Raw genomic sequence first — 21,027 nt, forward strand, 5'->3', positions numbered from 1 at the left:
TTTCTATGTACATAAAGAGTGATTTGATATTTTGATAATCAATTTCTATTCACTATAGTCCTTAATGTACAACAGTATTGTCACTGTTTACCTGCAATACAATCCAGATTGTGTCTTGGTTGCTGTGTTTTATCCTATTTTGCAGTAAAGTATCTAGTTTGTTTGAGGCGTTTTAGAAGAACGGTGATTGTTTTTATGTCTTAAAATGCTTTTCAGTGTTTGAAACAATCTGAGTTACCGTTGAGTATTGTGGCGGTTTGAAACATGTTAGTGTTGTGTTCCGGTTGTCGGTTACATTCCTTCCGAGTGGAAACAGGTAACCCTGATTTGCGTGTGCGTTTGTTTTTTGGTTGTTTTTTTTTTTTGCCTTGTTACGCGTCGTCGTATATCTGCTGGTGTTTTTACTCCAGTCGGCACCAAAGACTGTTGGTTGTACTCATTTCTCCTTTTCACCTCCACATAGTGACGCCTTGTAGCTTTGGAGAACATTTGGTGAGACCTGCCGTGTGCCGTGAATTTCCAGGGTTAATCTCGTTCTTGCCTGCGTCACCATGATGAACCATGAAAAGTGTGTTTCAGTATTTTAATGACAGGCTGGGTTCACCCTTTCATCCTGGGCCTGCTGTTTTTGTTGACGTGGTATTGTTTGTGTCGTGGTTGTGAGGCTTCGTAGCGTAAAACTTTATGCGAGTAGGTTTTTTTTTTTTTAAAAACTGGAGGGCAGGTCTGAAAACGGTCGTGGGCTTTCTTTGCCCTCGCTGTCGACTTGCAGGCTGCGTCACGAATAGGCGACTTTCTTTGGAGAAACTTGGCCGAGCCACGATCTGACTTGAGTTTTTATGATTTATTTTGTAGCAGTTTGATTTGTTTGTTACTCAAATGCCCACAACCTGGTATAAACGGTATATTCTGGCTTAATCTTCCATTTTCTAATTAAGACTACAAGTTATCTGTTTCACAGTGGTTGGCTGCCGGCCAAAGAGCAAAACCAGAGGTTAAACCAGAGACTAAATCAGAGGCCTGTACTAACCCAGAGACTAAACCAGAGGCTTGTACCAAACTAGAGGTTAAACTAGAGACTAAACTAAAGGCCTGTACTAAACCAGAGACTAAATCAGAGGCCTGCACTAAAGTAGAGGTTAAACCAAAGACTAAATCAGAGGCCTGTACTAACCCAGAGACTAAACCAGAGGCTTGTACCAAACCAGAGGTTAAACTAAAGGCCTGTACTAAACCAGAGAATAAACCAGAGGTTAAACCAGAGACCTGGACTAAACCAGAGACTAAACCAAAGATTTACTCCATGGATTGTTTTCAGTGACGATGCCCGTCCAGAAAACTTCTAAAAGCACTTTTTAGATTTTAGTTTCTCTTGATGAGGCTTTAAAAATAAAATCATGGCAACAAATCAGACTTTAGATTTTTGATTATTTCAGTTTGTTTTTGCCATTTAAGTGACTAAAGCGGTGAACCTGGTGGTTTTTCTACACTTCTCACGTGACTGGCTTTACAGCAGTTGTATTTTTAGTCACAGACATGAAGACGTGATTGTTGTTCACGTCCCCATAGCTGTTGTTTCTGTGTGGCTTCCCTGATTTTACTTTGATGTGACTTTTTATTGTTTTACCTTTTTCCCGGAGTGCTCCATTATTTGGACGTGTAGCAGCGGCACTGTGCAATCTTCACCGGAGGAGGACGACGAGCGTGATCGCTGCATTTCTTTAAACGACGCGTGTCTTTGTTTCTCTGCCCTCGTTCTCACCGGGTTTCATTGTTGCTGATATCCGTTGTCACAGAAAGCAGGTTTCTTCTTATATGAATTGATGCTGTACTGTTGTCAAGATTCCCTTTGGAATTAAACAACTAAAAAAAAAAACTTGTGCGTCAACCTTTGGATTTCCTTGCGACAAAAACCTTCTGGTGTAATAAGTGACGGCAGCGCTCTACTGCCAGGGGCTTGGTAACTCCCAAACATGAGAACTGTCAAAACATGCATAAATAATAATAATATATAGAAATTGCACATAAACATCAGGAGGAGTAGAAAGAGGAATACGGTTTTTTTTTTTAGACTATGTATCTTAACTCTTAACAAATTGAATATTAGTCGGGATATTTTCTGTTTTCAATAAAAACGCTTATCAACGCTTCTGAACGATCCTCCGACCGGTGCACGTGCGCTTCCCTCCACCAGAGGGCGACATTAACCCACATAGTGACCTTGAGAGAGCTTCTGAAAACAAATTTAAATAGAAACCAAAGACAATAAAACAGTAAATATAGGAAGGGGATATTAATAAATGAATACATGAATAGACGAGGGCCTTGATTCATTTATCGAACAGAGTTAAACAGCTGACGCTGGAACGTTTTATATCAATTTTAAACTGAGATTCAATCAACCTGTCAAAAGTTTCACTTTATTTTTGTCATGCTCTTTGTTTTCTATTAGTTTACTCTTGTTTAGTCTCTCTAACCTTTAATCTCTCGGCGTGGGCAAACTGCAGACGATAAATAACCATCGATCTCTGGACATGAACGTTCCAGAAAATATATAATAATGAGGTCCCAGATATTCTCCTGCTGCGACCAACAAATCAGTTGGAATTAAATTTTTCGGACATTCTCACCTGATGTTTGTATTTAAACATTGACACACACACACACACACACACACACACTTCCCAGATTAGTTTGTAACTTCTTCTTGTGTGCCACATCTGTCTGTCTGTCTTCATCTTTACTTTCAGATTAATGTATTTATTATTTATTTATTTCTGAGACAAGGAATAAAAACATCCAAATGAGTAATCCCGAGATTACTTGACACACACTCCAATTTGACAATATGTGCGTTACATGTTTGAAAAGTATAAATTATTTTTAATCCCACCCCCTTTACATCTTTATCGTTGCAAATCACACCGAATATATAATTTTTTGTTTCTTAATTCACATCAATGCTGTTTAATTCTTCACCCAAATACGAAAAAACATTGAGGATTTGTCCAGACAGATTGTTTTTCGGATTGTTTTATTTGGAGACATGAAGAAAGAGTTTCTGCACCAAACCCAAAATCAGACGGATCAATTGATCTATTGATCATCCTTGGAATCCGCAGCTCGTGTTTCAGGTCTCTACCAGCTGCAACGCACCAGAATGCGATAAGGACCGAAGAGCCCCGCCATAAAGCCTTTATTCTCTCGCCAACCAAGACGGAAGCTCTGATTGTCACCGCTCTAACTTTGAAGGAGCCGTCGCTCAGCTGTTTCCGGTCGGATGGAGCGCGCCCTGCGGACGCAGTAGAGACGCACAGCGGGACGCTGGCCGCCTCCAGCGGGTCATGGAGCGCTGCTCGTGCGGACCGGAGGCTCGTTGATCGGATGCCGTTGGATGGATTAACCGGATCGATGGCTGCCACGCCGACGCCCGTGTCCGGTCGCCGCAGCGGGAGGAGCGGCCGCCGCGGCTCCGGGCTCCGGGATTTAAATGGTGATAAAATAGAGGAAGCGTCACAAATGCTGCCCGTCGGGACGGCGGCCGTCTGGCCCCCGTGCACCGGCAGGAGCACCGGGAGGAGGACGCGGGGTCTGGCCGGGATGCGGGCCCGCTGCCTGGTGGCGGGCGGTGCGGTGCTGATGCTGATGATGCGGAGCTGCCTGGCCGCGGACGGTAAGACGCTGATGCTTTGTTAATCATGAGACACAAACGACACAGGCAGCCGTCGGTCATCGATTATCTCCTGCGATTTACTGCTGCTGTTGATTATTGATCATTGATCGATCGGTGTGAGGAAGGTTTTATCAGCTGTGGGAGTTCTGGGGGGAAAAACAAGCAGCTTCCGAAGCTGCGGGATTCTTTTCATAAATCACCACCGAGAGGTTTTTCTTCCTCTTTCTTTGTTCTTCTGGCCTAAATATTTAATTCCAATGAGGTAAACGAGCCTCCGTCTGTTTTGTGTTTATAATCCGTCTCATCCCGGTGTGATGTAACAAAGGGCCCGAACCGATGTCACGTCCCTGAAAACATGCAGGCCAGACGGCATCATGCACCGCACCGCATCCTGCACCGCACTGCACCGCATCTCGTACCGCACCGCATCCCGCACCACATCCTGCACCGCATCCCGCACCACATCCTGCACCGCATTCTGCACCGCATCCTGCATGCATGCATCGCATCCTGCACCGCGCCGCATCCTGCATCGCATCCTGCACCGCACCGCATCATGCACCGCATCCCGCACCGCATCATGCACCGCACCGCATCCTGCACCGCATCATGCACCGCACCGCATCCTGCACCGCATCCTGCACCGCGCGGTGGTTTAGGTGAAATGACAGTTATGAGATCAGTGAAACTAAATCAACCTCAGGTAGATTCTCACCAACACATCAGTTCATCTTTCAAACCATTTTAGAATTGTGCCTCAACAAACTTTACTTTTTTTTAAGCTCTTAGGTTTTTTAATAAATATGATCATATCTAAACGTTTACAAACCTCAACAAGTTTCTGTTTGTGTTTAAAAAATAACCATGATGCAGAAAGTTGAACCTGACCTGCAGCTTTTCAGCCAAAGTTCTTCTTTGGAAGGTGAATTAGAAGAGAAGTGACAGAGTTAATAATCAGAGACTCAGTTTGTTGTCTTCATCTCAACATCTGGTAGAAACACGTGAGAACAAAGCAGAACGGACTTTAATCCAATCACAGAGCAGCTCTGGAGATGGACGAATTAAAAAACAGCCCGGAGCCACGATGCTGATTGGTTTGATTTCATGTGAGTCACTTATATTACTGATCAGATTGGTGAAACGGCAAGCCGACTTCCTCTGGGCCTTTCTGCAGCGCCCCCTGCTGTTGATACACGTTAGAGAGGAACCTGATCTTTATTGTAGATCATCTGTAGAAACTGAAGCACAAACAGTTCAGAGGTCAGTGTTAGTGTTAGAAACTTATTGGACAATATTACATTTGTTTTATATTTTTATTTTTTTGGCTCCTGAGTCGGGGTGTGCCCCAGCGCCCTCTACTGGCCGGCCGCCACCGGCAAAACCTTCTTTGAGAGGAAACGACAAAGAAAGTTGAATATCTGAGCTTCAGATCTTCATCCAGGCAGTTTGTAAAACCAGGATCTCTCCTCTCAGGCGTCTGCAGCCTTCAGAAGAGCTGTTTTCACAATTTTCCACAAAGAACACTTTGCCTGGAGCCACAAAACATGTTTATTTGTTTATTTGTTTGTTTGTTTGTTTGTTTGTTTGTTTGTTTGTTTGTTTGTTTGTTTTTAAAATGAAGACTGAACGTTCCAAAAAAATAACTAAAATTATCAAAAAAAAATGTTAATTGCTATACACATGTTTTTTATGTATATTATTTGAGTAGTTTTAGCTATTTTATCCTCATTTTTTGGCAACTGTGCTGTAACACCAGTAACATCTGTTTCCCGGTGTACTGCCAGTAACATCTGTTTCCCGGTGTACTGTCAGGAACATCTGTTTCCCGGTGTACTGCCAGTAACATCTGTTTCCCGGTGTACTGTCAGGAACATCTGTTTCCCGGTGTACTGTCAGGAACATCTGTTTCCCGGTGTACTGTCAGGAACATCTGTTTCCCGGTGTACTGCCAGTAACATCTGTTTCCCGGTGTACTGCCAGTAACATCTGTTTCCCGGTGTACTGCCAGTGACATCTGTTTCCCGGTGTACTGCCAGTAACATCTGTTTCCCGGTGTACTGTCAGTAACATCTGTTTCCCGGTGTACTGCCAGTAACATCTGTTTCCCGGTGTACTGTCAGTAACATCTGTTTCCCGGTGTACTGCCAGTAACATCTGTTTCCCGGTGTACTGTCAGGAACATCTGTTTCCCGGTGTACTGTCAGTAACATCTGTTTCCCGGTGTACTGCCAGTAACATCTGTTTCCCGGTGTACTGTCAGGAACATCTGTTTCCCAGTGTACTGCCAGTAACATCTGTTTCCCGGTGTACTGCCAGTAACATCTGTTTCCCGGTGTACTGCCAGTAACACAGTAACATGTGGGCGTTGTGTCTCTTCACTGGAATAGTGACAGATTCACTGGTTTTCAAAATGAAACGCGGTGCTAAAAATATCTTTTGAAATGGTAAAAACAACCGGAAATATTTCATTTCAGGCCACATGTTTATACGTTCCAGTGGAATGAAAACCGATGATTTAATAATATTCTGTGTTTCCAGAAATAGTCGTGCCTCTGAAAATAAGAGAGAGTAAACCAGATGTTCTGAAGTGGCTCTCACTGGTTTACTGGACCTCAATCCTGTTGTTATCAAGTAGTTTCACATTGGGCTGTTTATTTTATACAAACTACATCTACAGATGTTTTTACAGTTTATGTCTATTAAAGCTTTCAACTGATGCGACTATATATTTGATTTAATCAGGTCATTATTGTTTCTATCTCCAGTCTGGTTATTGGTATTTTCACAATCATGACCGACCTGCTGTGTACAATTAACAGTGAACACATCACCGCGGTAGGAAGAAGGAAAAAAGAGGAGAGAAAAATCAAGCTCAAGAAACTAAAAGTAGAACTAGAACTACAAAAGAGACAAAAACAGAAAGCAGAATAGCGGCGCTCTGTCGGTCCACGTTACCATGACAACAGGCTGCAGCTCATAGGTCTGTGTTTGTCGGTCAGATGAAAATACCGTCTGAGTGTCGGAGCCTGACGATCAGCAGCAGGATGGAGATACGATGAAGCTTCTGCCTCCAGCTGCTGAACTTCACTTCTGTGTTCGTGTCCGTCGCTGCGCCAATTTGTTTTCTCTCAATCAGAGGAATTAGTTCAGTCCTGTGTACGTCAGCCTGATACACCATCAGCCTGTTACACCGTCACCCTGATACACCGTCAACCTGTTACACCGTCACCCTGTTACACCATCAGCCTGATACACCATCAACCTGTTACACCGTCAGCCTGTTACACCATCAGCCTGATACACCATCAACCTGTTACACCGTCAGCCTGTTACACCATCAGCCTGATACACCATCAGCCTGTTACACCATCAGCCTGATACACCCTCAGCCTGATACACCATCAACCTGTTACACCGTCAGCCTGTTACACCATCAGCCTGATACACCATCAGCCTGTTACACTGTCACTCTGATACACCATCAGCCTGTTACACCGTCACCCTGTTACACCATCAGCCTGTTACACCGTCACCCTGATACACCATCAACCTGTTACACCATCAGCCTGTTACACCATCAGCCTGTTACACCGTCACCCTGATACACGTCACCCTGATACACCGTCAACCTGTTACACCGTCACCCTGTTACACCATCAGCCTGTTACACCGTCACCCTGATACACCATCAAGCTGTTACACCATCAGCCTGTTACACCGTCAGCCTGATACACCGTCAGCCTGTTACACCGTCACCCTGATACACCATCAGCCTGTTACACCGTCAGCCTGATACACCGTCAGCCTGTTACACCGTCAGCCTGATACACCGTCAACCTGTTACACCATCAGCCTGATACACCATCAAGCTGTTACACCATCAGCCTGTTACACCGTCAGCCTGAAACACCATCAAGCTGTTACACCATCAGCCTGATACGCCATCAAGCTGTTACACCATCAGCCTGAAACACCATCAAGCTGTTACACCGTCAGCCTGATACACCATCAAGCTGTTACACCGTCAGCCTGTTACACCGTCAGCCTGATACACCATCAACCTGTTACACCATCAGCCTGTTACACCATCAGCCTGATACACCATCAGCCTGTTACACCGTCAGCCTGATACACCGTCAAGCTGTTACACCATCAGCCTGTTACACCGTCAGCCTGATACACCATCAAGCTGTTACACCGTCAGCCTGAAACACCATCAAGCTGTTACACCGTCAGCCTGTTACAGCGTCAGCCTGATACACCGTCAACCTGTTACACCATCAACCTGTTACACCGTCAGCCTGATACACCATCAACCTGTTACACCGTCAGCCTGTTACACCATCAGCCTGATACACCATCAGCCTGATACACCATCAACCTGTTACACCGTCAGCCTGTTACACCGTCAGCCTGTTACACCATCAGCCTGATACACCATCAACCTGTTACACCGTCAGCCTGTTACACCGTCAGCCTGATACACCATCAACCTGTTACACCGTCAGCCTGTTACATCGTCAGCCTGATACACCGTCAACCTGTTACACCGTCAGCCTGGTTCTCTTCCTGTCCATCCAGTGTGACGTGGCACATTGTGAACACATGAATCATATTGATGGAACCCCACACGGCGGCCCTCCCAGCTTCCTGGCGGAGCGCAGGACGAGCTGCACGGCGCCATCTTGGAATGCTGCGCTGCGCCGGCAGGGCTCTACGGGTTAGGGTGGCATTCCAGCAGGAGACGCAGTGCCAACTGGCAAGGCACCTTCGCCACTGTAACACGTGACTTCAGCTTGAAAATGGCCCACGGTGTTTTATGATGGGATGATTCCCGTAATCTGTGATAATCTGAACATTCTCTCACAGAAACATGAGCCGTGCGTTTGTTACGTAAAGCAGGTCGGCGGTGATGACACACATTTGCTCTTTTTAATCTACACCTTCTATAGTAGCATCCATCCATCTATTCAACCAATCATTTATTCCAACCCAGCGTATTGATTTCTGTCGGTTGGACGGTGATGCAGTGGTTAGCGCTCTCGCCTCACAGCGGCGAGGTCGTAGGTTCAAGTACGATCTGGGGCATTTCTGTGTGGAGTTTCTATGTTCTCCCCGTGTGTTCACAATCTTTCATAATTAACCCTTTAACCATCCCCTCTGTGTTGCCAGCAGTTGCTGCAGATGATTCTGACTCGAGGCGACTGGGTCTGCACGTGTCCTCCAGGACTTCCACCACTTCCTGGACTGGAGGCGGAGTCAGGGACAGAGATGTGGCCGGTCCTGGTCCTGGTACCGGTCCCGGTCTCTGGCCTGAGCGGAAAGTGTTCACTGAGGCCAGAACAGCAGTTTGGACAGAAACTGAAGCCGGCGTTCACACAGCAGCGGGCGGTGATGCGTTTTCTGAGACGGGGACCATGACAGGAAGTGACGCGTGGGCAGAAGTCGGTGCAGAGTGGCGACCTGCAGACGCCGAGCAGAGCGAAGTGCCCTCCGATCCGGCCGCCACCTGGCTGAGGAAGGAGATGAGTCAAGGAGGTGACGGAGAGCGAGCAGCCTTCTCCTCGGTGCTCGCCATGTTGGCCGAGACGGCGGAGCTGCAGGCGGCGGGGAAACCTTCAGCGCTGCTGTCGAAAGCAGCGTGGACCAAAAGCTCCTCTTCGTCGTCATCCAAGGCCACGTCATCCAAGGCCACGTCATCCAAGGCCACGTCCTCCTCGACCACGAGAACAACCAGTCTGCCGTCCACCGCCACTCCTGCCAATAACGTCAACGGTCTGACGACGGCGTCACACGACACGGCGTCTTCACATATTAACGAGTCGTCCAGCGTCTACAGCAACAATTCAGGTAGTAACAATGGAAATCAATTGTCTTCTGTTCGATGGACCAACAGCCTAGAACCGACAACCCGGGTTATCTAGACAAAATGTCTTACTTCTGATGTGTGAATGTTTTCTTGTGCAGAGGAGTTGGCGAACAACCCCCCTGCCTGGGACCTCCCCACGGTTCCAGAATCACTTCTGTCCACCGTCGGTGACCACGACGTCACCCTGCCTGCTAACGTCACCAGCCCTTTCTCCACCCACCAGTGGAACACCACCGTGCCCGCGCACACCAGGAACACCTCACGGCTCGCCGCCACGTCGACGACCCCCACCTCCCCCACCACCGCACTATATCCAATCACCACCAGCACTTCCACCGCCACCGTCTCAACTCTGCCCTTTCCTACCACAACGAGAGCACAGACAGTGGCTGAGTCCACCGTAGCGCTGCTCAACACCAGCCGGAACATTGTGACCGACGAGAGACTTCAGTTGACGACGGTCACCATGACAACGACCACTCCCACTGTGACGAGCCAATCGGTGGCCGCCGTGGCTGGAACATCAGCTCAGAACAGCAGCACAGCTACCGTGACGGAGCTAGCAACGAGCCCCGAAGTGACAACGATGAGTCCGCCGCCAGCCACCAGCACCACCACCACCACCACCACCACCACCACAACAACATCTGCCCCAACCACCACCACCACCACCACCACTACTACTGATCCCCCAACCACCACAACTACCACCACTACTACAGCTACAACCACCACTACTCCGGCCACCACCACCACAACCACGGCAGCTCCCACCACTGTGTTCATCCCGGTCCAAACGACACCAGCCACCACCACCTCCACCACCACGCAGCCTCCGTCCAGCACCAGCGCTGAGGAAGGTCCTCTGCCGTGCAACGTGACCCAAAGGTTCTGGGTCAGAACAGGTAAAAACCCATCATGAAATGTATTTGTGAATCTAGAAAACAATGCAAGAGAAACACTGTTTTACCTTCTGAAAAACAAACCAACTGAAATAAAGAAGTCCTTAGTACTCACAGATACTACCAAGCAAGATAAACCAAACGCTTGTAGCTGCAAACACTGGCACTGGACATGTGGCTCAGGCCTACGTCCAGTTTAGAATCATCACTTACGGTTTTTAGACATGACTTCCTGGTCTAAAACAATCAATTCCGGTTTTCATACTGTCAGTTCCGGGTTTAAAAAAAAAAAATATCTTCTCTCCACAGTTTTGTCCATCGAACTGCGAAGGAAAAGTTTGGACCTGATCCTGAAGCAGAACCTGTCCAGAGGCCTGAGCCTCGCCCTGCAGGGGGCGCTGAATGACTCCAACGCCAGCGCACAGGTCAGTAGTTCACTCTGGCATGACTGCAGTGAAGAATAACAAGGGAAGGAGAGAAAAAAAAGGAAAACTAATCAAAGGAAAAGGAAGACAAAAAGAAATTAAATAAAAAATAATAAATTAGATTGTACTTTATTCACTCATGTGTGGCTGCTACGACGGTCAATTCAGGAAGGAATGATTAATACAGTGCTAAAAAATATATAAATCAAACAAGTGGCTGAGTACAACTGTAAAGGGAAGTGTGCAGAATAAGTAAATGTGTGAAAACACTATTATTGTAAAGCAGCAGCAGGTATGGAGAGAAGAAGAGGAGGAAGAAAACGGCTCTGGAGGTGAATAGAGGAACATTGGCGGTGCATCGTTCCAAACACAAGCTTTCACTATGATTGTCTGCAGTTTTCCAGGACGCCGGTTTTCAGATTTACAGGATCAATGCGCCCTTGAGGCAGATTTGACTTTCAACAAATACACACAGGGATTATAAATATTCATCGTCTGATGCGTCGGTGTTTAGAGTTACGACACCAGAGAGAGAAGATTGATTCATCTGCTATAATCCGATTTTCCCTCCTGGTTTCATCTGCAGGCGTTTATTCTCAGGTACAGATTAGTGACGCTAAAGAAGCTATCGGCTGGTAGCGGTGGTCAGCTTCTCTGACTGACGGCATTGTGTCAAACAGGAAGTGCTCTGGTGTGAAACAGGAAGTGCTCTGGTGTGAAACAGGAAGTGTTCAGGTGTGAAAGAGGAAGTGTTCAGGTGAGGAACAGGAAGTGCTCAGGTGAGGAACAGGAAGTGCTCAGGTGTGATACAGGAAGTGCTGAGGTGAGGAACAGGAGATGTTCAGGTGAGGAACAGGAGGTGCTCTTGTGTGAAACAGGAAATGCTCTGGTGTGAAACAGGAAGTGCTCTGGTGAGGAACAGGAAGTGCACTGGTGTGAAACAGGAAGTGCCAACGTGAACTCTTCTTGTCTGCTTTTGACGTAGGTTGAACGGGACGACGTTAGCCCTCACAATGTGACGCTAGGCTACTACGTGACCAGCGGGAAGAACGTCTATGTTTCCTCGCTGGTGGTCGAATCGCTGAACGTTTATGGCTTCGACAAGCTGTTGGCAGACGTCAGGCAGCACGCGCCGCCGGTGACGGCCGTTCTGGTTCCTGTCGCCCCCTGGCTGCCGCTGCCAAGGATGCACCTGCAGCTTAGGACAGGTGAGAAAACAGGAAGTAAAGATCAGACGGGGGAGACGAGAGACGGAGAGAGAAAATTCTATCATGTTGAATTGTAACTGGTACTTTGCGTGAAGGTGAAACACAAATCAAATGTTGAACGTTGTTCCTCCTCCAGTCTTGAGGTTCGTCGGTCCTACGGATCAAATCTTCTCCTGCAGCTTCGTCCAGATGTTGGAGACGCGACTGGAAAACGCCTTCGAGGAGGCTCAAGATAAAGTCCTGGAGACGTACGACCGACTCACCGTGGAGGTACTGCTCATGTTCTTTAAGCTTTAGACCTACAGACTGTGGAGGTACTGCTCATGTTCTCTAAGCTTTAGACCTACAGACTGTGGAGGTACTGCTCATGTTCTCTAAGCTTTAGACCTACAGACTGTGGAGGTACTGCTCATGTTCTGTAAGCTTCCTGCTGCTGTGACACTTGATGACTGATCTGAACCTCGTGTCTGATGAACACGTGAATTTCTGAACTGACCCTCATGTGTTCACCCTCAGGTCCTCAGTGTGTCCCAGCATCCGGACTCTCCGTCCGTGTCTCTGGTCTACGTGGTGAAGAACCAGGACTCGGTTCTGAATGGGACCGTTTCCAGTGAACTGCTGAATCAGCTGACGGCCGAGCTGGTGGGATACTTCCTGTTCTACCCGCCACTGATCATCGCCGAACGTAAGTCTGATGAACACATGAATCTAGAACCGAGTCAAATGGTGAATGTGTGAATCTAGAACCCAGTCTAATGATGAACACATGGTTAACCTCCCCCACTCCCATTAAATGTAAATGTCTATCTTTCTTCCAGCTCTTCAGTACTATAACCTCAACACATCGACAGCAACAAAGATCTACTGGGTGAAAACAGGTAATTGTTCTGTCTGCCTCCTTCTCTTCTTCCTCATCTTCCTCCTCCTCCTCCTTTCCTCCTCCTCCTTCTCTTCTTTCACCTCATGCTGGCGTCATATTTGACGCTTTATAAATAAAGCTGTATTGAATGGTCCTGCAGTGATAAGGTAGTATTGAATGGTCCTGTGCTTCCTGACAGTTATCCAGGACGTAGACGGCTCCTTGCTGGAGAACAACTACCAGACCTTTGCCAGCATGATGGAGCAGCGCCTGGCTGAGCTCTTCCTGGTGGCGGGGAGGCAGAGCGCCGGCATGGCCAGAGCCCGCCGCGCCGCAACTGTGGGGGGCTACACCGTTCAGGTAGGGGGGGCTACAACACCGTTCAGGTAGGGGGGGCTACAACACCGTTCAGGTAGGGTGAGAAACACCATTCAGGTGGGGGAGGGGGACGGGGACTGTAGCTTCAGGTCTGTTTCCTTTTACATTCATGTGGTCCGTGCTGTGCTTCTGCTCATCCAGATGGTGAGCATGCGTCGACTTCCTGGTCCAAAGAACCCGGCCGAGATGACATACTACGCCCAGCTGAACGGCGCCCCCATCACCGGGACCGCCGCCGCCAAGACCCTCAGCAGCCTGGACTCCCAGACCATGGCGCTGACGCTGGGATACTTTGTGCAAGTGCAGGCTGAACGTAAGCTAGTTTAGTCTAAGGAGCCATGTCTTTTTGTTTCACGATGTGTACGTAGGTGAGCTGTAGTGAGGTGTATTCATCTCGTAGTAATCTGTAGTAATCTGTAGTGAGCTGTGGTGATCTTGCTGCTTGTCCAGAGTGACGATTGTCACTGACGAATCAGCAGAGGGCTGGAGGAACCATGCTGAAGGTCCTTCAGTTCTTCAACTTACTGCCAAAGACAGCAGCAATTATTCACTTAACATGAAATAATCAGGATGTACACAACAACTGAATGACACTGAAGTCACACAAGCTCAGACTCATGGCTCTGGTGTTGAAGGTTGCCGACTCCTGAACTGGACCGAGAAGTCTTCTCAACATCGCTCCCTTGTTGACCGCGGTGAAGTCTTTGTATTTTCTGTCACTAACGTTCAGTGTGTTTGTAGCCGTGATCAAGACGCCGCCCAGCAACCTGTGGATCATGGCCGTCCTCACGCCGCTCTTCTTGTTGCTGGTGGTCATCGGGATGGTGGCGTTCATCATCTGCAAGAGGAACAAGTTCAGTTTCAAGAGCGGCGCTTTCAGGACCTTCAGGACTCGATCCAAGGTGAGATCGTACAGCGCGGTCGTCCGTTAGCTTCTCGTCTTCTATTCTCACGTTTCTGGCATCACAAATGATAGTCCCTTAGCGATGCTAACTGGAGCTAAGACAATGCTAAGTGTTGCTAAGTCAATGCTAACATGTTTATTATTATTATTATTAGTAGTAGTAGTAGTAGTAGTAGTATTAGTATTATTAGTATTATTATTATTAGTAGTAGTAGTAGTAGTAGTAGTATTAGTATTATTATTATTAGTAGTAGTAGTAGTAGTATTAGTATTATTATTAGTAGTAGTAGTAGTATTATTAGTATTATTATTAGTAGTAGTAGTAGTAGTAGTATTATTAGTATAATTATTAGTAGTAGTATTATTATTATTATCAACCCTTGCTGACCTTTGGCCTTTGCCCTTATTTAGGCTTCATATCGACGGGAGGCCAGTTACCATCACCAGGTACTGAATGAATGAGTGAATGAATGAATGAATGGTGATTTGGACTAATGGTGAGTGGAAGGAGTGAATGTTGGGCTACTTCCTGTTGATGGTTTGTACCTGGTGAATTACGTCCAGTTAACTTCCTGGTCTTCTCGTTCAGCCCGTCCAGGGATTCGACTATGCCAAGAAGCACATGGGTCGGCCTGGCGACGACGCCGTCTCCGTTACCAAAGAGACGCTGGGGTTGGGGCTGCCGGTACGTGATGCGCCACTGTCTGTGTCACTGGACAAGAAGGTGCAGCAGGACGTGACGTCCAGCAAGAGACCTCCGTCAGCTGATGTCCACAACGCAGGGTGAGTCCTCCGACACCTGATGGAGGCGGAGAAACAAAACACACGACTAAAGATGTTGTACCAACATGTCTGTCACCATGGTTACAGCAGAATAATCAATAACAACAACGAAGGCCCAGATCAGATTCAGCTTAATATCTCTCTCTCTCTCCCTCTCTCTCTCCGTCTCTCCTTCTCTTTCTCTCCCTCTCCTCTGTTGCCATGGTAACTCCAGGCGGTTGCCTAGCGATGAAGATGGTTCGGTGTCCAGTAACAGCTCCGGGAAGCTGAACACCAGCAAAACCTCGTCGGCCCGACGGACAACGACCGGAAGCAAGAACGGAAAGGAGGAGCAACGGAGGGGTGAGGAAGAGGAGGAGGAGGAGGAGGAAGATGTGATGTGATGTGGGATGTTGGCAGTTGTACTCAGTTCTGGTTGTTAATCATTTCACTTTTCACCCTCTCACCCTTCACTCTCTCAACCCCTCACTCTCACCATATTACTCACTCACCCTTCACTTTCTCACCCCTCACTCTTACTCTCTCACCCTTCACTCTCACTCTCTCACCCCGCCCCACTCTCACCCCTCACTCCCATCCTCTCACTCTCTCAGAGGATTCAGGTTCTCTGCGTCTCGTCACCATCAAGCCTCTGACGGTTCAGCCGACGTTCTCGTACCCGTCGTCGTCTTCTCACAGCCAGGACTCGGTGATTGGCAACACAGTGATCGGCAACTCTGTAATCGGCAACTCTGTAATCGGCAACTCTGTAATTGGCAACTCAGTGATCGGCAACGGCGAGGTGAGTCAATGAAGTGATTCCGATTGTTACGTTTATCGTTCCCAGACGAAAGTCTTCAGACTGAAAATAGCTGCTAGTCACTACTCGACCGCAAAGGGATTCCGATTGCCACGTTACGATTGTCACGTTACGATTGTCACGTTACGATTGTCACGTTACGATTGTCACGTTACGATTGTCACGTTACGATTGTTGCATTTGTCGCTTTCAGACGAACGTCGCCGGACTGAAGCAGAAATCGGACATCGAGCGCTACAGGAACAAGCTGCGGCAGAAGGCTCGGAGGAAAGGCTACGGAGAGTTCTCGTTGTCTGAGAGTAGTGGCCACGGTTACGGTCACCGTGACAACCGGCACACTCGCCACGACGGCAGCGCCAAAGAGCCAATGACAGCAGAGGAGAAGAGGGCGTCGTTCGCAGGATGTCACAAGAGGTAATGTGATGCTGTCTTGCCTGGTGAGAGAGAATCTCATGTGATGTGATGCTCTCTCACCCGGTGAGAGACGCTAACTCGTGATTGGACTGTTTATCAGGTACTCGCAGCCACGAGAGCCGCCATATTGGAGCCGTCAGTCTCTGAGCAGCCCGAGTCCGGTGGAGACAGAGATGGACCTGTTGGTGCTCCGGGACCGGTCCAGGAGAGGAATTCGCAACAACGGATACGATGCGAGTTCAATTCCCCCTTCAATCACCCTTCCGTTCATGTTGATGTTGTGTTGATGTTATGTCGCTCTCTCACCGCCAGGGGGAGCCAGAGCCCTGTGAGGAGACCAACGTGGACCGTCTCATGACATCTCTGGGCTACGGTGGCGGATCCACGGGAACCGGGACCGGCAGCCTGGGGGTGAAAGGTCACCGCGGCTCCGACTCGTCCACGCTCAGCTCCCAGCCGTCCATCGACGAGGTTCGCACGCAGATGCACGTGTTGCTAGGCAACGCCTTCAGCCTGGCGCCGCCAGACCACGACCCGCCTTCACCTCCAACCGGGTAAATCTATATCTTCTACCAGAAACTTCTGTATGAATTTCAATGTGTTCTATTACATTTTCAGCTCCTGTTGCCGTTTTTAGAGATTTTTTTATTGAAGCTATTTTAAGCATCTTGGCTCTTTTAGCCGCTTTAGCTGTTGAACTCTTTATAGCCGCTGTGTGTTTTAGTAATACTGGATAGTTTGTTTATTTTTTCCTTCTATCTTCCTTTTTGTTCTTATTTGTCCTTTTTTTCCTTTTTCACTTTTTCCTTCTTTTTTCTTTCATTTCTTTTTTTTCTTTTTCTATTTTCCATTTTTCTTCTATTTTCTTTTTTTCTTGGTTCTTTTCCACCTTTTTCTTTTTTCCTTCTTTTCTTCCGTTTCCTTCTTTTACCTATTCTTTTCTTTTCCTTTTCCTGAAAGAAGCCCGTCTGTACTCTGAGTCATTATAGTTGAACAATTTTTTACTGAATTTTCTACATATGACTAAAGTGTTTTGAGCTATTTTCTGCATTAAATTGACAAAATAACCGGTCGTTCTCGCCACCAGCCGCCACCACCACCATCACCACCGTCGCCACGCCCACGGCGCCTACAACCCGTCCCACACCAGCCACTACAGCGACGGGGTGACCAGCGCCCCTGGGACCATGAACCACCCCTGTGGGGGGCGCCAGAGGAGTGCCGCCTACGAGGACCTGCACCAGTGCAGCCTGCCCAAACCGGTAACCGGAAGCACCCGACATGTCGCATTCATACAGGCGGTACTAGTGGTTGATCCTCTGGAGACCTCTGGTTTCAATACGTCTGTAACGGAGAACTTCCTGTGTTTACAGGGCTTCCGCTTTACTCAGCTTCCTGACATGGGCCTCGGTGCCCCTCCCCCACTGGTTCCCTCCAGACTCGGAGCTCCGCCCGGGACTTCACTACGACGGTAACACACACACACACACACACACACACACACACACACACACACACACACACACACACACACACAGATCTCATTACTTGTCAATAACCACGGTTCCCTTCGTTAACTTTTGCGTGAACAGTTCCACTCCCGACGTCAGCTTGAAACCTCGCGGGTCCGAGGCCTCGGACCTGCAGCCCCAGCAGCACAACGGCGCCCCCTACCTGCCGCTGTCCAGGACGCCGTTCCCCGCTGTCACCGTGGATCAGACGCTCAGCAGCTACTCAGGTGAGGCGCCGCCCTGCTGGCGATGGTAACGGCGATCTGCCAACGGCGTGCTAACGTTCGTATGCCGTACAGGAAACCCCATCACAGCCGTCTACGCCATATCGGCCAACCGGCCCGGGTACTCTGATTACTTCGTCATGTCTCCGCCGTCCTCGTACCGGAGTCCGTCATGGATGTCCTACCCGCCGGAACCGGAGGACCTGCCGACGTGGAGCGACACGCCGCTGGTAACATACACACACTTTTACTACACGCACACACAAACACACAAATCTAGTCTGTATCCAGGTCAGGCTGTCGATCAATAATATTGATTAGTTCTGCTGTGATCAATAAGTATGAACTTTTCAACAGTAATAATCAGTAAATTGTTTCCTCTTCAGAACTCTCGTCACCTTGAAACAATCTGCTGAAGCTGATCATGATGGCCCCGCCCCCTACTGGAAGCCCCGCCCCTCCCAAACAACCACCTCATCTGTAGCCCCTCCCACTGGAGATCCGCCCCTTGCTGTAGCCCCGCCCCTTCTCCCTGGACCCCCTGAGTCGTCCTCTGAACTGAACTGGACTGACTGTCCTAGAACAGACCGGACTGGACCGGACCATCCTGGACCGGAAGTGATTCATCACCAGAACAGCTGGAAGAACTCAAACTATTTTTTTTTCGTTGTCGTTGAGTCGAGAACCTTGAGAAAAAAAAAAAAAAAAAACTAGCGGTTTGTCGCGGGAGCATCTCGGTTTAATTTTATTGATATTTGTGCTTTTTGTCTTTTACTTTATTGATCGTGATCAATAATCAGTGTCGTGAGTGTTTACAATCCACTCACGTTATTTCAATGCAAAAAAAAAACAACAAACATTTGTTTCTTCAACGCAGCTTTTAGTCGCCGTGGTTACGATGTAAAAGATTTTAACTTAAACTCGTCACACTCGTTCGTTTTATCACGAGCCGAGTCAGCAAAGTGTGTGTGTGTGTGAGGAACAAACATTTAAGTGTCCAGGCACAACTTATATTACACACACACCCACACACACACACACACACACACACACACAGGTTGAGGATGAAAACCTGAGAAATGAGTTTCCACTTCCTGGTTTGTCATGTGACCCTCCTGCTGGACTCACTTCCTGGTTCCTTGGAGGCTCCGCCTCCCGGACGATGTATTTATTTTTTTTTTTCATTCGTGACGATTCCCACGTGTTTCTTGTAAATAGCCGACGATCTGACGCAGAGATTTATGCAACGAGGAACCTTCGGCTCGACGTCGTCCCTGAGATCGTTTCTCGTCGTTTCAGCTCCTGCGTAACGACTGTTTTTCTACGTTGTTTGGCGAAACGCTGACGAGAGCGGGCGGGTTAGCGTTAGCTCATCCTCATTTTTACTGAGGAAGTGTAGAAAGGAGCGACACGCTGTATAAACGACTCCTCATCATGTGGATGGTTCTACAGGAGTTATAGCCATAAGTTAGCTTCACCACGTGGACATCGAGATGCTATAATATTATACCGTGTAGATTTATCGGAGACGAGCAGCGAGGAGGTGAAACCAGCACTTTGGTGAAAACAGTGAAAAGGCGGGTGAAAGCGTCTTGAGGTAAAATCAACATTTCAATGGGAGAAAACAAATTCAGTTCAGACGCTCGGAGGAGGAAGTGAGTCTGTGGACGAGCCGACTGGACGTGTGACGCTTCAGTCTAAAAACTATGGAAGTATTTCCGCTCCATCAAGAATTTAAAGTTTGTTTTTTTTTTTACTCTTTTGAGTTTTTTCACAGTCGAATTTCTGTTGCTTCAATTTTTTTTCCTTTTCAATATTGCCAAAAATTCAATGTAAAAATATTTATTGTCTCAAAATATACTAAAATTCGACACGGGAGTAAAAAAATGTCTGTCGCAGAAAAATTCAGCCGCAAAAAGAGTCAGGGAGAAGCAATGGATCCTTGTCTCAATCATCCAGCCAATCCGGTTCTGCTCTGTTGGTCACGTGACCACTGCAACAGGAAGGTGGCGCTCTAACAGCCACGATGACCAGCGGGAGTCGAGTTACTCTCTATTGGCCTCTTATGTCCGTAAATTCAGTCGGACCTGAGCCGACGCACTGCACATCAGGACGACGAATCAACTTCTTACATCAGGACGATTAATCAACCTGTAATGAAACGTTAACATCTTTTACTCTGAATTCTTTTCCGTGTTGATTTTTTTTTTTGTCAAATTTTAGAACATTTTTGACACCGAAGTTTTTTAAACTGAATTTATTTCAACATTGAAGAAAAAAAATCAGAAGCAACAAAAATTCTGTGCTTGAAATTTGATGGTCTTTAAAATTCAAAGTCTGATTTCAATGGTGAAAAAAAAAATTCAAATTCATGCTGGCGGTACAGATATACTTCCATAAAACAAACTGAGCATTTCAGAAAGCAGCCAGTATTCCTGAGGAAACCGTGGTACTTGGACTACGGCTACAATTAAAAAAAAAAAAAAAAAAAAAAGTCACAGTGTTGTTTTCTGCCGTGAAACAAATATTTTTTCGCACAAATTTGACTAAAAACGAATATTGCGACGTGTGTTTCTTAAAGACCCGGCTAGCTCAGTTGGTAGAGCATGAGACTAACAATCTCTAGGTAGTGGGTTCGTGTCCCACGCCGGGTGCCACCTTCCCGTGGGCTCACCCCCTGCAGGAAGGTTCTTAATCGGTGCTCAGACTGCCACCCGGAAACTGATAAGAGGGGGAAAATGGATGTTTCTTAAAGAATTCCAAGTCAGAGGAACGTGTGGATAATGAAACTCGAGTTTTACTCACAGTACTTTACACCACAAGGTTATATTTCAGTTTGCAGTTTAAAAACTATTTCTAGATGACGAGACGTCAGGATGTTCAACGTGATATTTCATGTTTTATTCCAGAAGATGAACTTTACCAAACGTTTCCAGGTAAAACGGCGAAGTAACGAAGCTTCTTCACGTGTCGATGTTTCTGTGTAAAACTCATAAATCAAAAGTTTCGATATTTGTGCAAATTCTAATAAATGGTATTTTAACTTTAACGCGAGAGTTTGTGCTTCAGGGATTTTTA

The 21,027-nt window shown here is 47.3% G+C and overlaps 1 protein-coding gene across 1 annotated transcript; it reads left to right on the top strand.

Annotated features, from left to right (window-relative positions):
* Positions 1-9,090: 9,090 nt before the first annotated feature.
* Positions 9,091-20,990, top strand: LOC308116575 (UPF0606 protein KIAA1549L-like; the record flags this gene model as incomplete). Its single annotated transcript, XM_080474829.1, has 23 exons — positions 9,091-9,523; positions 9,641-10,132; positions 10,349-10,447; positions 10,754-10,869; positions 11,855-12,077; positions 12,214-12,347; positions 12,594-12,762; positions 12,896-12,955; positions 13,136-13,296; positions 13,456-13,627; positions 14,056-14,216; positions 14,630-14,665; positions 14,808-15,001; positions 15,216-15,343; positions 15,595-15,782; positions 15,994-16,214; positions 16,315-16,447; positions 16,527-16,768; positions 17,302-17,476; positions 17,588-17,685; positions 17,807-17,952; positions 18,025-18,179; positions 18,336-20,990. The coding sequence occupies 23 exons, from the start codon at positions 9,091-9,093 to the stop codon at positions 18,363-18,365; spliced, it is 3,966 nt and encodes a 1,321-aa protein (XP_080330955.1). The 3' UTR covers positions 18,366-20,990.
* Between the last annotated feature and the right edge of the window lie 37 nt (positions 20,991-21,027).

This window comes from Lipophrys pholis, assembly GCF_963383615.2.
Source record: "Lipophrys pholis genome assembly, chromosome: 11".
Lineage (NCBI taxonomy): Eukaryota > Metazoa > Chordata > Actinopteri > Blenniiformes > Blenniidae > Lipophrys > Lipophrys pholis.